The sequence below is a fragment of the Pristiophorus japonicus genome, chromosome 32 (assembly GCF_044704955.1).
Source record: "Pristiophorus japonicus isolate sPriJap1 chromosome 32, sPriJap1.hap1, whole genome shotgun sequence".
Taxonomy (NCBI): Eukaryota; Metazoa; Chordata; class Chondrichthyes; family Pristiophoridae; genus Pristiophorus; species Pristiophorus japonicus.
This window is the reverse complement of record NC_092008.1, coordinates 9004669-9020924: the sequence shown is the minus strand read 5'-3', so window position 1 is coordinate 9020924 and position 16256 is coordinate 9004669. Positions and strand designations below refer to the sequence as shown.

Below are 16256 nucleotides of genomic sequence, written 5' to 3'. Positions count from 1 at the left end.
TATTGGTGATTGTTGATGAATATTGGTGAATGTTGAGTATTGGTGAATGTTGATTGTTGGTGAATGTTGGTGAATATTGGTGAATGTTGGTGAATATTGGTGATTGTTGGTGAATGTTGGTGAATATTGGTGATTGTTGGTGAATATTGGTGAATGTTGAATATTGGTGAATATTGATTGTTGGTGAATGTTGGTGAATATTGGTGAATGTTGGTGAATATTGGTGAATGGTGAATATTGGTGAATGTTGGTGAATATTGGTGAATGGTGAATATTGATGAATGAATATTGGTGAATATTGATGAATGTTGGTGAATATTGCTGAATGTTGAATATTGGTGAATCTTCACCAACATTCACCATTCAACATTCGCCAATATTCACCAACAATATTCATCAATAATCACCAATCTAGAAACCAATATTCACTAACAATCCAATATTGAACATTCACCAATCTTCACCAACAGTCACCAATATTCAACAACAATATTACCAACAATCACCAACAATCACCAATATTCAAAAATCGCCCATATTCACCAATATTCACCAAACCTCACCAATATTCACCAATGTTTAATACTCCCCCCCGACATGATAACAATCGATAAATTACCACTGGCTTGGTACGGGGTCAGTCGACGAATATATAACATGGTGCAGAGGTCAGGAGGGAGAGGCTCCAGAAAGTTGCTCCGCAGCGCCGCCCACTGGCCAGAGCCGGCAACTGCACCGTGACGGACAGACGTTTACATGCACGATTTACAGTTCTGAGCGCTCGCACCAGCCGCACCAACGGTAAAACCATTGCGAAGGGAGGGTGATGGCAAATGTGACGGCCGGAAGCTGAAAAAGAAGTGCGGGGGGGGGGGGGGGTGTGGGGGTGGGGGAGGTGTGGGGGCGGGGGAGGTGTGGGGGCGTCGGCCTGGCGAAATGTGGGCTGTTTCTACGCCCGGGCCCCAGCGAGACGAATTGCGTCGAGTTGTATTCTGGTACCCGCAGATCTCGAACTCACTCCCCGCCACCTCCCACCCTCCCCTTGTTCCCCGCAGTACCAGCCGCTTGGCGACCAGTCTTCAACATGAGGTCGAATCACTCAGAACAAGCACAGTCGTTGTGGATGACAGTGGAAAGCAGTCCTACTGCATAATGGAGGCCTCATTACACGAAAGAGTATCAGCAGCAGAAAATGATGTGAGCAAACCAATGTGGGAGGGGGGGGGGGGGGTGTTTAGACAGAGAATAACGGATACCCGGGAGTGAGTTACAGGCTGGAATCTAATCGAGGGGTTCGGGGGGTTTATATATAGAATAACAGATACCCGGGAGTGAGTTACAGGCTGGAATCTAATCAAGGGGTTCGGGAGGGTTTGAATATAGAATAACAGATACCCGGGAGTGAGTTACAGACTGGAATCTAATCGAGGGTTTCGGGGGGTTTATATATAGAATAACGGATACCCGGGGGTGAGCTACAGGCTCGAATATAATTGAGGGGTTCAGGGGGTTTATATGTAGAATAACAGATACCCAGGAGTGGGTTACAGGCTGGAATCTAATCGATGGGTTCGGGGGTATATATATAGAATAACAGATACCCGGGAGTGAGCTACAGGCTGGAATCTAATCGAGGGGTTCGGGGGTTTATATATAGAATAACAGATACCCGGGAGTGAGTTACAGGCTGGAATCTAATCGAGGGGTTCGGGAGGGTTTGTATATAGAATAACAGATACCCGGGAGAGAGTTACAGACTGGAATCTAATCGAGGGTTTCGGGGGGTTTATATATAGAATAATAGATACCCGGGAGTGAGTTACAGGCTGGAATCTAATCGAGGGGTTCGGACGGTTTATATATAGAATAACTGATATCCGGGAGTGAGTTACAGGCAGGAATCTAATCGAGGGGTTCCGGGGGTTTATATATGGAATAACGGATACCCGGGAGTGAGTTACAGGCTGGGATCTAATCGAGGGGTTCGGGGGGTTTATATATAGAATAACAGATACCCGGAAGTGAGTTACAGGCTGGAATCTAATCGAGGGGTTCGGGGGGTTTATATATAGAATAACGGATACCCGGGAGTGAGTTACAGGCTGGAATCTAATCGAGGGGTTCGGGGGTTTTATATATAGAATAACATATACCCGGGAGTGAGTTACAGGCTGGAATCTAATCGAGGGTTCAGGGGGTTTATACATAGAATAACAGATACCCGGGAGTGAGTTACAGACTGGAATCTAATCGAGGGTTTCAGGAGGGTTTATATATAGAATAACAGATACCCGGGAGTGAGTTACAGGCTGGAATCTAATCGAGGGGTTCGGGGGGTTTATATATAGAATAACGGATACCCGGGAGTGAGTTACAGGCTGGAATCTAATCGAGGGGTTCGGGGGTTTTATATATAGAATAACATATACCCGGGAGTGAGTTACAGGCTGGAATCTAATCGAGGGTTCAGGGGGTTTATACATAGAATAACAGATACCCGGGAGTGAGTTACAGACTGGAATCTAATCGAGGGTTTCAGGAGGGTTTATATATAGAATAACAGATACCCGGGAGTGAGTTACAGGCTGGAATCTAATCGAGGGGTTCGGGGGGTTTATATATAGAATAACAGATACCCGGGAGTGAGTTACAGGCTGGAATCTAATTGAGGGGTTCGGGGGGTTTATATATAGAATAACGGATACCCGGGAGTGAGTTACAGGCTGGAATCTAATCGAGGGATTCGGGGCGTTTATATATAGAATAACAGACACCCGGGAATGAGCTACAGGCTGGAATCTAATCGAGGGGTTCGGGGGTTTATATATAGAATAACAGATACCCGGGAGTGAGTTACAGGCTTTAATCTAATCAAGGGGTTCGGGAGGGTTTGTATATAGAATAACAGATACCCGGGAGTGAGTTACAGACTGGAATCTAATCGAGGGTTTCAGGGGGTTTATATATAGAATAACGGATACCCGGGAGTGAGCTACAGGCTGGAATCTAATTGAGGGGTTCAGGGGGTTTATATATAGAATAACGGATACCCCGGGAGTGAGTTACAGGCTGGGATCTAATCGAGGGGTTCAGGGGGTTTGGATATAGAATAACAGAGGCCCGGGAGTGATTGCTAATCGGGTCCTTTCTCTCGCTGCAGGCTGAGATGGCCAGAGCCCAGCTGGCAACGCTGTTGGAGAAATTTAAACGCGTGGATCGAGACAATCAAATGATGGCCGACGAGATCCACGTGTTCCGCGAGGAGATTGGAAGACTGCGTCAATGCCACCCCGCGGTGAGATCTATTTCTGTTTCCGCCCGCCCTCCCCAGCCGAGTTCCTCCTCCCGTCTCCACCGGCGAGGCCGGGGTTCGGGCCTGAGTGTGACCGCCCGCTGGCTATTTGACTGCGTGAGCCGTCGCAGCGAGTCACCCACCCCAGCAGGGAGTGCGGGCGGTGGGGGCTGGGGAATCCCAAATTAGCCGTCTGGAGCTGGGTAACCCCCTCACCCTCCCTGCTCCCAACCCCCCTCCCCTCTCGGCCAACCGTCCCGGCTGATCGTCCATGGGAGGCATCGAAGTCACTCCGCAATTTTGCTGACGATGCAAAGATGCAAAGATGGGTGGGAGGGCAAATTGTGACGTGGGCACAAAAAAATCTGCGAAGGGTTATAGACCGGCTAACTGAGCAGGCAAAAATTTGGCAGATGGAGTGCAAGGTGGGAAAATGTGGCATTATCCAGTTTGGCTGAAATAATAGAAAAGCAACATTTTTATAATTTAAATGGAGAAAGATTGCAAAGTGCCGCAGCACAGTGGGACCTGGGGGTTACTTGTGCATGAAACACAAAAGGTTAGTATGCAGGTACAGCAAGTGATCAGGAAGGCCCATGGTATCTTGGTCTTTACTGCAAAGGGGATGGAGTATAAAAGCAGGGAAGTCTTGCTCCAGTTATACAGGGTATTGGTGAGGCCACACCTGGAGTACTGCGTGCAGTTTTGGTTTCCGTATTTACGAAAGGAGACACTTGCTTTGGAGGCAGTTCAGAGAAGGTTCACTCGGTTGATTCCGGGGATGAGGGGGTTGACTTATGAGGAAAGGTTGAGGAGGTTGGGCCTCTACTCATTGGAGTTCAGAAGAATGAGAGGTGATCTTATCGAAACGTATCAGATTCTGAGGGGGCTGGACAGGGTAGATGCAGAGAGGATGTTTCCCCCTCGTGGGGGGAATCTAGAACTAGGGGGCACATAGTCTCAGAATAAGGGGCCGCCCGTTTAAGACGGGAGATGAGGAGGAATTTCTTTTGGTGAATCTGTGGAATTCTCTGCCCCAGAGAGCTGTGGGGGCTGGGTCATTGAATATATTTAAGGTGGAGATAGAGAGATTGTTGAGCGATAAGGGAGTGAAGGGGCGGGCAGGGAAGTGGAGCTGGGTCCATGATCGGATCAGCCATGATGGTATTAAATGGCGGAGCAGGCTCGAGGGGCCGAATGGCCGACTCCTGCTCCTGTTTCTTGTGTTCTTATTCCTGTCCTGATGCATCTCCCTGTCTCTCTCCCGCACTCTGCATGTCAGCAGGCGCTCTGACTCACGACAAGATGTATCCCGTGCTGACTCACTGCTCGAGTCCACCCCCCCCCCCCCGGCGCCCCCCCCCCATTCCTCCCAGGTCTCTCCTCTTCTCTTCTGCCCAAATTTGGTCCGTGGAATGCGCAGGGGGTCAGAGGTTGAACTGTGGTGCATTCTGACATACTCCATTCTTTTCCAGTTCCTGTCTCTCTCATCCCCAGCACTGGGAGAGTGTTAACCCTTCACTCTCGATGGAGGATTGGTAGATCAGAGTGTTACAGTGAGGGGTGTGGGGTATATCAGTGTTACAGTGAGGGGTGTTGGGTATATCAGTGTTACAGTGAGGGGTGTGGGGTATATCAGTGTTACAGTGAGGGGTGTGGGGTATATCAGTGTTACAGTGAGGGGTGTGGGGGATATCAGTGTTACAGTGAGGGGTGTGGGGTATATCAGTGTTACAGTGAGGGGTGTGGGGTATATTAGTGTCACAGTGAGGGGTGTGGGGTATATCAGTGTTACAGTGAGGGGTGTGGGGTATATCAGTGTTACAGTGAGGGGTGTGGGGTATATCAGTGTTACAGTGAGGCGTGTGGGGTATATCAGTGTGTTTCAGTGAGGATTGTGGGGTATATCAGTGTTACAGTGAGGAGTATGGGGTATATCAGTGTTACAGTGAGGGGTGTGGGGTATATCAGTGTCACAGTGAGGCGTGTGGTGTATATCAGTGTTACAGTGAGGGGTGTGGGGTATATCAGTGTTACAGTGAGGGATGTGGGATATATCAGTGTTACAGTGAGGGGTGTGGGGTATATCAGTGTTACAGTGAGGGGTGTGGGGTATATCAGTGTGGCAGTGAGGGGTGTGGGGTATATCAGTGTTACAGTGAGGGGTATGGGGTATATCAGTGTTACAGTGAGGGGTGTGGGGTATATCAGTGTCACAGTGAGGGGTGTGGGGTATATCAGTGTTACAGTGAGGAGTATGGGGTATATCAGTGTTACAGTGAGGGATGTGGGGTATATCAGTGTCACAGTGAGGGGTGTGGTGTATATCAGTGTTACAGTGAGGGGTGTGGGATATATCAGTGTTACAGTGAGGGGTGTGTGGTATATCAGTGTTACAGTGAGGGGTGTGGGGTATATCAGTGTCACAGTGAGGCGTGTGGTGTATATCAGTGTTACAGTGAGGGGTGTGGGGTATATCAGTGTTACAGTGAGGGATGTGGGATATATCAGTGTTACAGTGAGGGGTGTGGGGTATATCAGTGTTACAGTGAGGGGTGTGGGGTATATCAGTGTCACAGTGAGGCGTGTGGGGTATATCAGTGTTACAGTGAGGGGTGTGGTGTATATCAGTGTTACAGTGAGGGGTGCGGGGTATATCAGTGTTACAGTGAGGGGTGTGTGGTATATCAGTGTTACAGTGATGGGTGTGGGGTATATCAGTGTCACAGTGAGGGGTGTGGGGTCTATCAGTGTGTTTCAGTGAGGATTGTGGGGTATATCAGTGTCACAGTGAGGGGTGTGGGGTATATCAGTGTTACAGTGAGGGGTGTGTGGTATATCAGTGTTACAGTGATGGGTGTGGGGTATATCAGTGTCACAGTGAGGGGTGTGGGGTATATCAGTGTTACAGTGAGGGGTGTGTGGTATATCAGTGTTACAGTGATGGGTGTGGGGTATATCAGTGTCACAGTGAGGGGTGTGGGGTCTATCAGTGTGTTTCAGTGAGGATTGTGGGGTATATCAGTGTCACAGTGAGGGGTGTGGGGTATATCAGTGTTACAGTGAGGGGTGTGGGGTATATCAGTGTTACAGTGAGGGGTGTGGGGTATATCAGTGTTACAGTGAGGGGTGTGGGGTATATCAGTGTTACAGTGAGGGGTGTGGGGTATATCAGTGTTACAGTGAGGGGTGTGGGGTATATCAGTGTTACAGTGAGGGGTGTGGGGTATATCAGTGTTACAGTGAGGGGTGTGGGGTATATCAGTGTTACAGTGAGAGGTGTGGGGTATATCAGTGTTACAGTGAGGGGTGTGGGGTATATCAGTGTTACAGTGAGGGGTGTGGGGTATATCAGTGTTACAGTGAGAGGTGTGGGGTATATCAGTGTTACAGTGAGGGGTGTGGGGTACATCAGTGTTACAGTGAGGGGTGTGGGATATATCGGAGCTCCTGGTGGTTATCGAGTGTGGTGCCAGCTGCCTTAAACCGGGCTGCCCGTCCCTTTAAGATGCTGGCTGAGCGTGACTCTGGTTTGTCGAACACGGAATGTGCGTTCTGGGTGGATGAAATCATCCCCAGCAACAGCCGACACTCGGGTCGGTGTCTTCTGCTGTGTGTGGGTCGGTTCAACTTAATCAGGAAACCGTGTTGGGGAGATCGGAGAGACCCTCGGGCAAGTAACCGGCCCCCCATCCAGAGCCAGTGACCATTCCCATCCCGCCCTCCTGGGGTCCATTCCGTTTCATTTCATTTGTAAGGACCATGCCCCGGTGCCTCCCCCTCCCCCACCCCCCACACACCCCCTCTCCGCCCACCCCGCCCTTCACTCCCCAATGCCTCTCTCTCTCTCCCCCATCATCCTTTCTCCCCCGCAAGGCGCGCCGGTTAGGGCTACCCGGGAGTTGTGTTTTAACTTGGGATATTCGACTGCAGTGTGCATCAGAGGCGGACTGCCGAACTTTCCTCACTTCGCGCGGGGGGGGGAGGGGGGGGGGTCTAACCTCACCATGCAGCAACACCCCCACCCACAGTGTCCCCTTACCCACAGCCCCCCCCCCCCCACCCACAGTACCCCCCACCCACAACACACACCCTCCCCCCCATGCTGCCGTCAGTCCCACTGCGAGTCTGGTGAGGGGTGGGGGTGGTTTCTAGGCGTCTAAAGCAGGCATTACGCCCCTTAAACATTTCGATTGGTAGATCAGAGAAAGGGAGTGGTTCAGGGATCAGGTTGATCACAAAGAGTGGAAAACAGAGTGGGTCACAGAGAACGTGTATCAGAGAGGTTCACACAGACAGTGGATCACAGACCAAGTGGAATACATAGAGTGGATCGGAATAAGCAGAATGCGGAGTAAGTGGACCACAGAGAGTGGATCCCGGAGAGCCAGTGGATCGCACAAGAGGAGTGGATCACGTAGAGTGGACCCTGGAGATTGAGTGGGTCACATGCAGTGTGAATAACGGACAGTGGATCCCAGAGAGCGAGTAGATCACATAACAATAGTGGATTCCATAGAATGGATCCTGAGGAGCGAGTGGATCACATAAAGAGAGTGGATCGTAGAGAGAGGGTTGTATTGTGTGGATCATAGAGAGAGTGTGGGTCACGGTGAGTGTATCACTGTGAGTGGATCACCTATAGTGGGTCAGAGAGAGTGGATCACAGAGCATAGATCACAGAAAGTGGTTCAGAGGGAGTGGGTCACCATTGACATGATCATATATAGTGGGTCACATTGAGTGGATCACAGATGGTGGATCAGAGAGAGTGGATCACATCGGGTGGGTCACAATGTGTGGGTCACAGAGAGTGGATCAGAGAGAGTGGATCACATTGAGTGGATCACAGTGAGTGGTTCAGAGAGAGTGGTTCAGAGAGAATGGATCGCAGAGAGTGGATCACGGTGAGTGGATCACGTATAGTGGATCATAGAGCATGGATCATAGAATATGGATCAGAGAGAGTGGATCATATATAGTGGATCAGAGAGAGTGGATCATATTGAGTGGATCGCATATAGTGGATCAGATATAGTGGATCACAGAGTGGATAAGAGGGAATGGATCACATATAGTGGATCAGAAAGCATGGATCAGAGAGGGTTGGTCACAGAGAGTGGATCAGAGAGAGTGGCTCATAAATTGTGGATCATATATAGTGGATCAGAGAGCGTGGATCACAGTGAGTGGCTCATAGTGAGTGGTTCACATAGAGTGGGTCACATTGAGTGGATCACACAGAGTGGATCACATAAGGTGGATCACAACGAGTGGATCACAAAGTGTTGATCGGAGAAAGTGGCTCACAGTGAGTGGATTACATAGAGTGGATTGTAGAGAGTGGATTGCATAGAGTGGATCACAACGGGTGGATCACATTGAGTGTATAACAGAGAGTGGATCACTGTGAGTGGATCACATTGCGTGGTTCTGATAGAGTGGATCACATAGAGTGGGCCAGAGAGAGTGGACCCGAAAGCATGGATCACAGTGAGTGGATCATATAGATTGGATCACATGGAGTGGATCACAGAGAGTGGATCAAAGATAGTGGATCACATATAGTGGATCCAAAAGCATGGACCACAGTGCGTGGATCACAGAGAGTGGATCCAAAAGCATGGATCACATAGAGTGGATCAAAGAGAGTGGATCACGGTGAGTGGATCACAAATGGTGGATCAGAGAGAGTGGATCACAAAGTGGATCAGATTGAGTGGATCAGAGAGAGTGGATCAGAGAGAGTGGATCAGAGAGGGTGGATCCGAGAGCGAGGTTCACATAGAGTGTATCACAGTGATTGGATCACATAGGGTGGATCACATATAGTGGTTCAGAGAGAGTGGATCACATAGAGTGGATCGCGGATGGTGGACCACCGAGCATGGATCGGAGAGAGTGGATCACGCAGAGTAGATCACATAGGGTGGACCACAGAGAGTGGATCACATAAAGTGGATCAGAGAGAGTGGATCTGAGAGTGTGGGTCATCGACAGTGCATCACAGAGAGTTGATCAAAGAGAGTGGATCACATATAGTGCATTTGAGAGAGTGGATCACATATTGGATCACATGCAGTGGAACTCAGAGAGCGGATCATAGAGAGTGGATCACATATGGTGGATCACAGAGAGTGGATCACATAGAGTGGATCAGGGATAGTGGATCACATAGAGTGGATCACAGATAGTGGATCACAAAGAGTGGATCACATATAGTGCATTTGAGAGAGTGGATCACACACTGGATCACATGCAGTGGAACTCAGAGAGCGGATCACAGAGAGTGGATCACAGATGGTGGATCACAGATAGTGGATTGCAGAGAGTGGATCACAGAGAGTGGATCACAGAGAGTGGATCACAGAGAGTGGATCAGCATGGAGTGGATCCCAGGTGGGGGATCACCGTGAGCTGCCCCACCCTCCCCCGGCCAGTGAGACGGTGATCCGCTGCGGCAACATTCCCCACCACCGAGCATCTCCCGGTCCCTGCCCCACTACTCCTCATGCCAGGCTTCAGGCTCAGTCTGGGAGGGGCCCAGTCTGTGTTGGCAGAATCCTGGGTCCGTGACAGAGCACAGCTCCCTCTGCCAGGGCAGTCAGGGGGAGAGGAGCGAGATTCCATAAAAGGCCATCTCTGCCCACACACAGCTCGACAGCACGGTTTGAGCCGGCACAGACAAGCCCTAAACCTGGCACTGCTATAGCAACACGATTCATGGTGTACCGTGAGGGGTGTGGGGTATATCAGTGTTACAGTGAGGGGTGTGGGGTATATCAGTGTTACAGTGAGGGGCGTGGGGTATATCAGTGTTACAGTGAGGGGCGTGGGGTATATCAGTGTTACAGTGAGGGGCGTGGGGTATATCAGTGTTACAGTGAGGGGTGTGGGGTATATCAGTGTTGCAGTGAGTGGTGTGGGGTATATCAGTGTTACAGTGAGGGGTGTGGGGTATATCAGTGTTACAGTGAGGGGTGTGGGGTATATCAGTGTTACAGTGAGGGATGTGGGGTATATCAGTGTTACAGTGAGGGGTGTGGGGTATATCAGTGCTACAGTGAGGGGTGTGGGGTATATCAGTGTTACAGTGAGGGGTGTGGGGTATATCAGTGTTACAGTGAGGGGTGTGGGGTATATCAGTGTTACAGTAAGGAGTGTGGGGTATATCAGTGTTACAGTGAGGGGTGTGGGGTCTATCAGTGTTACAGTGAGGGGTGTGGGGTATATCAATGTTACAGTGAGGGGTGTGGGGTATATCAGTGTTGCAGTGAGGGGCGTGGGGTATATCAGTGTTACAGTGAGGGGCGTGGGGTATATCAGTGTTACAGTGAGGGGTGTGGGGTATATCAGTGTTACAGTGAGGGGTGTGGGGTATATCAGTGTTACAGTGACGGGTGTGGGGTATATCAGTGTTACAGTGAGGGGTGTGGGGTATATCAGTGTTACAGTGAGGGGTGTGGGGTATATCAGTGTTACAGTGAGGGATGTGGGGTATATCAGTGTTACAGTGAGGGGCGTGGGGTATATCAGTGTTACAGTGAGGGGTGTGGGGTATATCAGTGTTACAGTGAGGGGTGTGGGGTATATCAGTGTTACAGTGAGGGGTGTGGGGTATATCAGTGTTACAGTAAGGAGTGTGGGGTATATCAGTGTTACAGTGAGGGGTGTGGGGTATATCAGTGTTACAGTGAGGGCTGTGGGGTATATCAGTGTTACTGTGAGGGGTGTGGGGTATATCAGTGTTAAAGTGAGGGGTGTGGGGTATATCAGTGTTACAGTGAGGGGTGTGGAGTATATCAGTGTTACAGTGAGGGGTGTGGGGTATATCAGTGTTACAGTGAGGGGTGTGGGGTATAACAGTGTTACAGTGAGGGGAGTGGGGTATATCAGTGTTGCAGTGAGGGGTGTGGGGTATATCAGTGTTACTGTGAGGGGTGTGGGGTATATCAGTGTTATGGTTAGGGGTGTGGGGTATATCAGTGTTACAGTAAGGAGTGTGGGGTATATCAGTGTTACAGTGAGGGGTGTGGGGTATATCAGTGTTACCGTGAGGGGTGTGGGGTATATCAGTGTTACAGTGAGGGGTGTGGGCTATATCAGTGTTACAGTGAGGGGCGTATAGTATATCAGTGTTACAGTAAGGAGTGTGGGGTATATCAGTGTTACCATGAGGGGTGTGGGGTATATCAGTGTTACATTAAGGGGAGTGGGGCACATCAGTGTTGCAGTGAGGGGTGTGGGGTATATCAGTGTTACTGTGAGGGGTGTGGGGTATATCAGTGTTATGGTTAGGGGTGTGGGGTATATCAGTGTTACAGTAAGGAGTGTGGGGTATATCAGTGTTACAGTGAGGGGTGTGGGGTATATCAGTGTTACCGTGAGGGGTGTGGGGTATATCAGTGTTACAGTGAGGGGTGTGGGGTATATCAGTGTTACAGTGAGGGGTGTATGGTATATCAGTGTTACAGTAAGGAGTGTGGGGTATATCAGTGTTACCATGAGGCGTGTGGGGTATATCAGTGTTACAGTGAGGGGTGTGGGGTATATCAGTGTTACAGTGAGGGGCGTGGGGTATATCAGTGTTACAGTAAGGAGTGTGGGGTATATCAGTGTTACAGTGAGGGGTGTGGGGTATATCAGTGTTACAGTGAGGGGTGTGGGGTATATCAGTGTTACAGTGAGGGGTGTGGGGTATATCAGTGTTACAGTGAGGGGTGTGGGCTATATCAGTGTTACAGCGAGGGGTGTGGGGTATATCAGTATTACAGTGAGGGGTGTGGGGTATATCAGTGTTACAGTGAGGGGTGTGGGGTATATCAGTGTTACAGTGAGGGGTGTGGGATATATCAGTGTTACAGTGAGGGGTGTGGGGTATATCAGTGTTACAGTGAGAGGTGTGGGGTATATCAGTGTTACAGTGAGGGGTGTGGGGTACATCAGCGTTACAGTGATGGGTGTGGGGTATATCAGTGTTACAGAGAGGGATTTGGGGTATATCAGTGTTACAGTGAGTGGTGTGGGGTATATCAGTGTTACTGTGAGGGGTGTGGGCTATATCAGTGTTACCATGAAGCGTGTGGGGTATATCAGTGTTACAGTGAGGGGTGTGGGGTATATCAGTGTTACAGTGAGGGGTGTGGGGTATATCAGTGTTACAGTGAGGGGTGTGGGGTATATCAGTGTTACAGTGAGGGGTGTGGGGTATATCAGTGTTACAGTGAGGAGTGTGGGGTATATCAGTGTTACAGTGAGGGGTGTTTGATATATCAGTGTTACAGTGAGGGGTGTGGGGTATATCAGTGTTACAGTGAGGGGTGTGGGGTATATCAGTGTTATAGTGAGGGGTGTTTGATATATCAGTGTTACAGTGAGGGGTGTGGGGTATATCAGTGTTACAGTGAGGGGTGTGGGGTATATCAGTGTTACAGTGAGGGGTGTGGGGTACATCAGTGTTACAGTGAGGGGTGTGGGATATATCAGTGTTACAGTGAGGGGTGTGGGTTATATCAGTGTTGCAGTGAGGGGTGTGGGGTATATCAGTGTTACAGTGAGGGGTGTGGAGTATATCAGTGTTACAGTGAGGGGTGTGGGGTATATCAGTGTTACAGTGAGGGGTGTGGGGTATAACAGTGTTACAGTGAGGGGAGTGGGGTATATCAGTGTTGCAGTGAGGGGTGTGGGGTATATCAGTGTTACTGTGAGGGGTGTGGGGTATATCAGTGTTATGGTTAGGGGTGTGGGGTATATCAGTGTTACAGTAAGGAGTGTGGGGTATATCAGTGTTACAGTGAGGGGTGTGGGGTATATCAGTGTTACCGTGAGGGGTGTGGGGTATATCAGTGTTACAGTGAGGGGTGTGGGCTATATCAGTGTTACAGTGAGGGGCGTATAGTATATCAGTGTTACAGTAAGGAGTGTGGGGTATATCAGTGTTACCATGAGGGGTGTGGGGTATATCAGTGTTACATTAAGGGGAGTGGGGCACATCAGTGTTGCAGTGAGGGGTGTGGGGTATATCAGTGTTACTGTGAGGGGTGTGGGGTATATCAGTGTTATGGTTAGGGGTGTGGGGTATATCAGTGTTACAGTAAGGAGTGTGGGGTATATCAGTGTTACAGTGAGGGGTGTGGGGTATATCAGTGTTACCGTGAGGGGTGTGGGGTATATCAGTGTTACAGTGAGGGGTGTGGGGTATATCAGTGTTACAGTGAGGGGTGTATGGTATATCAGTGTTACAGTAAGGAGTGTGGGGTATATCAGTGTTACCATGAGGGGTGTGGGGTATATCAGTGTTACAGTGAGGGGTGTGGGGTATATCAGTGTTACAGTGAGGGGCGTGGGGTATATCAGTGTTACAGTAAGGAGTGTGGGGTATATCAGTGTTACAGTGAGGGGTGTGGGGTATATCAGTGTTACAGTGAGGGGTGTGGGGTATATCAGTGTTACAGTGAGGGGTGTGGGGTATATCAGTGTTACAGTGAGGGGTGTGGGCTATATCAGTGTTACAGCGAGGGGTGTGGGGTATATCAGTATTACAGTGAGGGGTGTGGGGTATATCAGTGTTACAGTGAGGGGTGTGGGGTATATCAGTGTTACAGTGAGGGGTGTGGGATATATCAGTGTTACAGTGAGGGGTGTGGGGTATATCAGTGTTACAGTGAGAGGTGTGGGGTATATCAGTGTTACAGTGAGGGGTGTGGGGTACATCAGCGTTACAGTGATGGGTGTGGGGTATATCAGTGTTACAGAGAGGGATTTGGGGTATATCAGTGTTACAGTGAGTGGTGTGGGGTATATCAGTGTTACTGTGAGGGGTGTGGGCTATATCAGTGTTACCATGAAGCGTGTGGGGTATATCAGTGTTACAGTGAGGGGTGTGGGGTATATCAGTGTTACAGTGAGGGGTGTGGGGTATATCAGTGTTACAGTGAGGGGTGTGGGGTATATCAGTGTTACAGTGAGGGGTGTGGGGTATATCAGTGTTACAGTGAGGAGTGTGGGGTATATCAGTGTTACAGTGAGGGGTGTTTGATATATCAGTGTTACAGTGAGGGGTGTGGGGTATATCAGTGTTACAGTGAGGGGTGTGGGGTATATCAGTGTTATAGTGAGGGGTGTTTGATATATCAGTGTTACAGTGAGGGGTGTGGGGTATATCAGTGTTACAGTGAGGGGTGTGGGGTATATCAGTGTTACAGTGAGGGGTGTGGGGTACATCAGTGTTACAGTGAGGGGTGTGGGATATATCAGTGTTACAGTGAGGGGTGTGGGTTATATCAGTGTTGCAGTGAGGGGTGTGGGGTATATCAGTGTTACAGTGAGGGGTGTGGGATATATCAGTGTTACAGTGAGGGGTGTGGGATATATCAGTGTTACAGTGAGGGGTGTGGGGTATATCAGTGTTACAGTGAGGGGTGTCGGGTATATCAGTGTTACAGTGAGGGGTGTGGGGTATATCAGTGTTATAGTGAGGGGTGTGGGATATATCAGTGTTATCGTGAGGGGTGTGGGTATATCAGTGTTACAGTGAGGGGTGTGTGTTAAATCAGTGTTACAGTGAGGGGTGTGGGGTATATCAGTGTTACAGTGAGGGGTGTGGGGTATATCAGTGTTACAGTGAGGGGTGTGGGGTATATCAGTGTTACAGTGAGGGGTGTGGGGTATATCAGTGTTATAGTGAGGGGTGTGGGGTATATCAGTGTTTCAGTGAGGGGTGTGGGGTATATCAGTGTTACAGTGAGGGGTGTGGGATATATCAGTGTTACAGTGAGGGGTGTGGGGTATATCAGTGTTACAGTGAGGGGTGTGGGGTATATCAGTGTTACAGTGAGGGGAATGGGGTATATCAGTGTTACAGTGAGGGGCGTGGGGTATATCAGTGTTACAGTGAGGGGCGTGGGGTATATCAGTGTTACAGTGAGGGGTGTGGGGTATATCAGTGTTACAGTGAGGGGTGTGGGGTATATCAGTGTTACAGTGAGGGTCGTCGGGTATATCAGTGTTACAGTGAGGGGAGTGGTGTATATCAGTGTGACAGTGAGGGGTGTGGGGTATATCAGTGTGACAGTGAGGGGTGTGGGGTATATCAGTGTTACAGTGAGGGGTGTGGGGTATATCAGTGTTACAGTGAGGGGTGTGGGGTGTATCAGTGTTACAGTGAGTGGTGTGGGGTGTACCAGTGTTACAGTGAGGGGTGTGGGGTATATCAGTGTGACAGTGAGGGGTGTGGGGTATATCAGTGTTACAGTGAGGGGTGTGGGGTATATCAGTGTTGCAGCGAGGGGTGTGGGGTATATCAGTGTTGCAGCGAGGGGTGTGGGGTATATCAGTGTTACAGTGAGGGGCGTGGGGTATATCAGTGTTACAGTGAGGGGCGTGGGGTATATCAGTGTTACAGTGAGGGGTGTGGGGTATATCAGTGTTACAGTGAGGGGTGTGGGGTATATCAGTGTTACAGTGAGGGTCGTCGGGTATATCAGTGTTACAGTGAGGGGAGTGGGGTATATCAGTGTGACAGTGAGGGGTGTGGGGTATATCAGTGTGACAGTGAGGGGTGTGGGGTATATCAGTGTTACAGTGAGGGGTGTGGGGTATATCAGTGTTACAGTGAGGGGTGTGGGGTATATCAGTGTTACAGCGAGGGGTGTGGGGTATATCAGTGTTACAGCGAGGGGTGTGGGGTATATCAGTGTTGCAGCGAGGGGTGTGGGGTATATCAGTGTTACAGCGAGGGGTGTGGGGTATATCAGTGTTACAGCGAGGGGTGTGGGGTATATCAGTGTTACAGTGAGGGTCGTCGGGTATATCAGTGTTACAGTGAGGGTCGTCGGGTATATCAGTGTTACAGTGAGGTGTGTGGGGTGTATCAGTGTTACAGTGAGTGGTGTGGGGTGTACCAGTGTTACAGTGAGGGGTGTGGGGTATATCAGTGTTACAGTGAGGGGTGTGGGGTATATCA

The 16256-nt window shown here is 49.7% G+C and overlaps 1 protein-coding gene across 3 annotated transcripts in view; it reads left to right on the top strand.

The window, feature by feature from the left end:
* The window catches only part of LOC139240456 (collectin-12-like), a 52889-nt gene that overhangs the window by 21316 nt on the left and 15317 nt on the right, over positions 1-16256 (top strand). For all 3 annotated transcript variants that reach the window (XM_070868990.1, XM_070868988.1, XM_070868989.1), the window contains exons 6-7: positions 1056-1197; positions 3161-3295. In XM_070868990.1, the coding sequence (XP_070725091.1) occupies positions 1056-1197; positions 3161-3295 (277 nt within the window). The remainder of the gene's footprint in view (positions 1-1055; positions 1198-3160; positions 3296-16256) is intronic.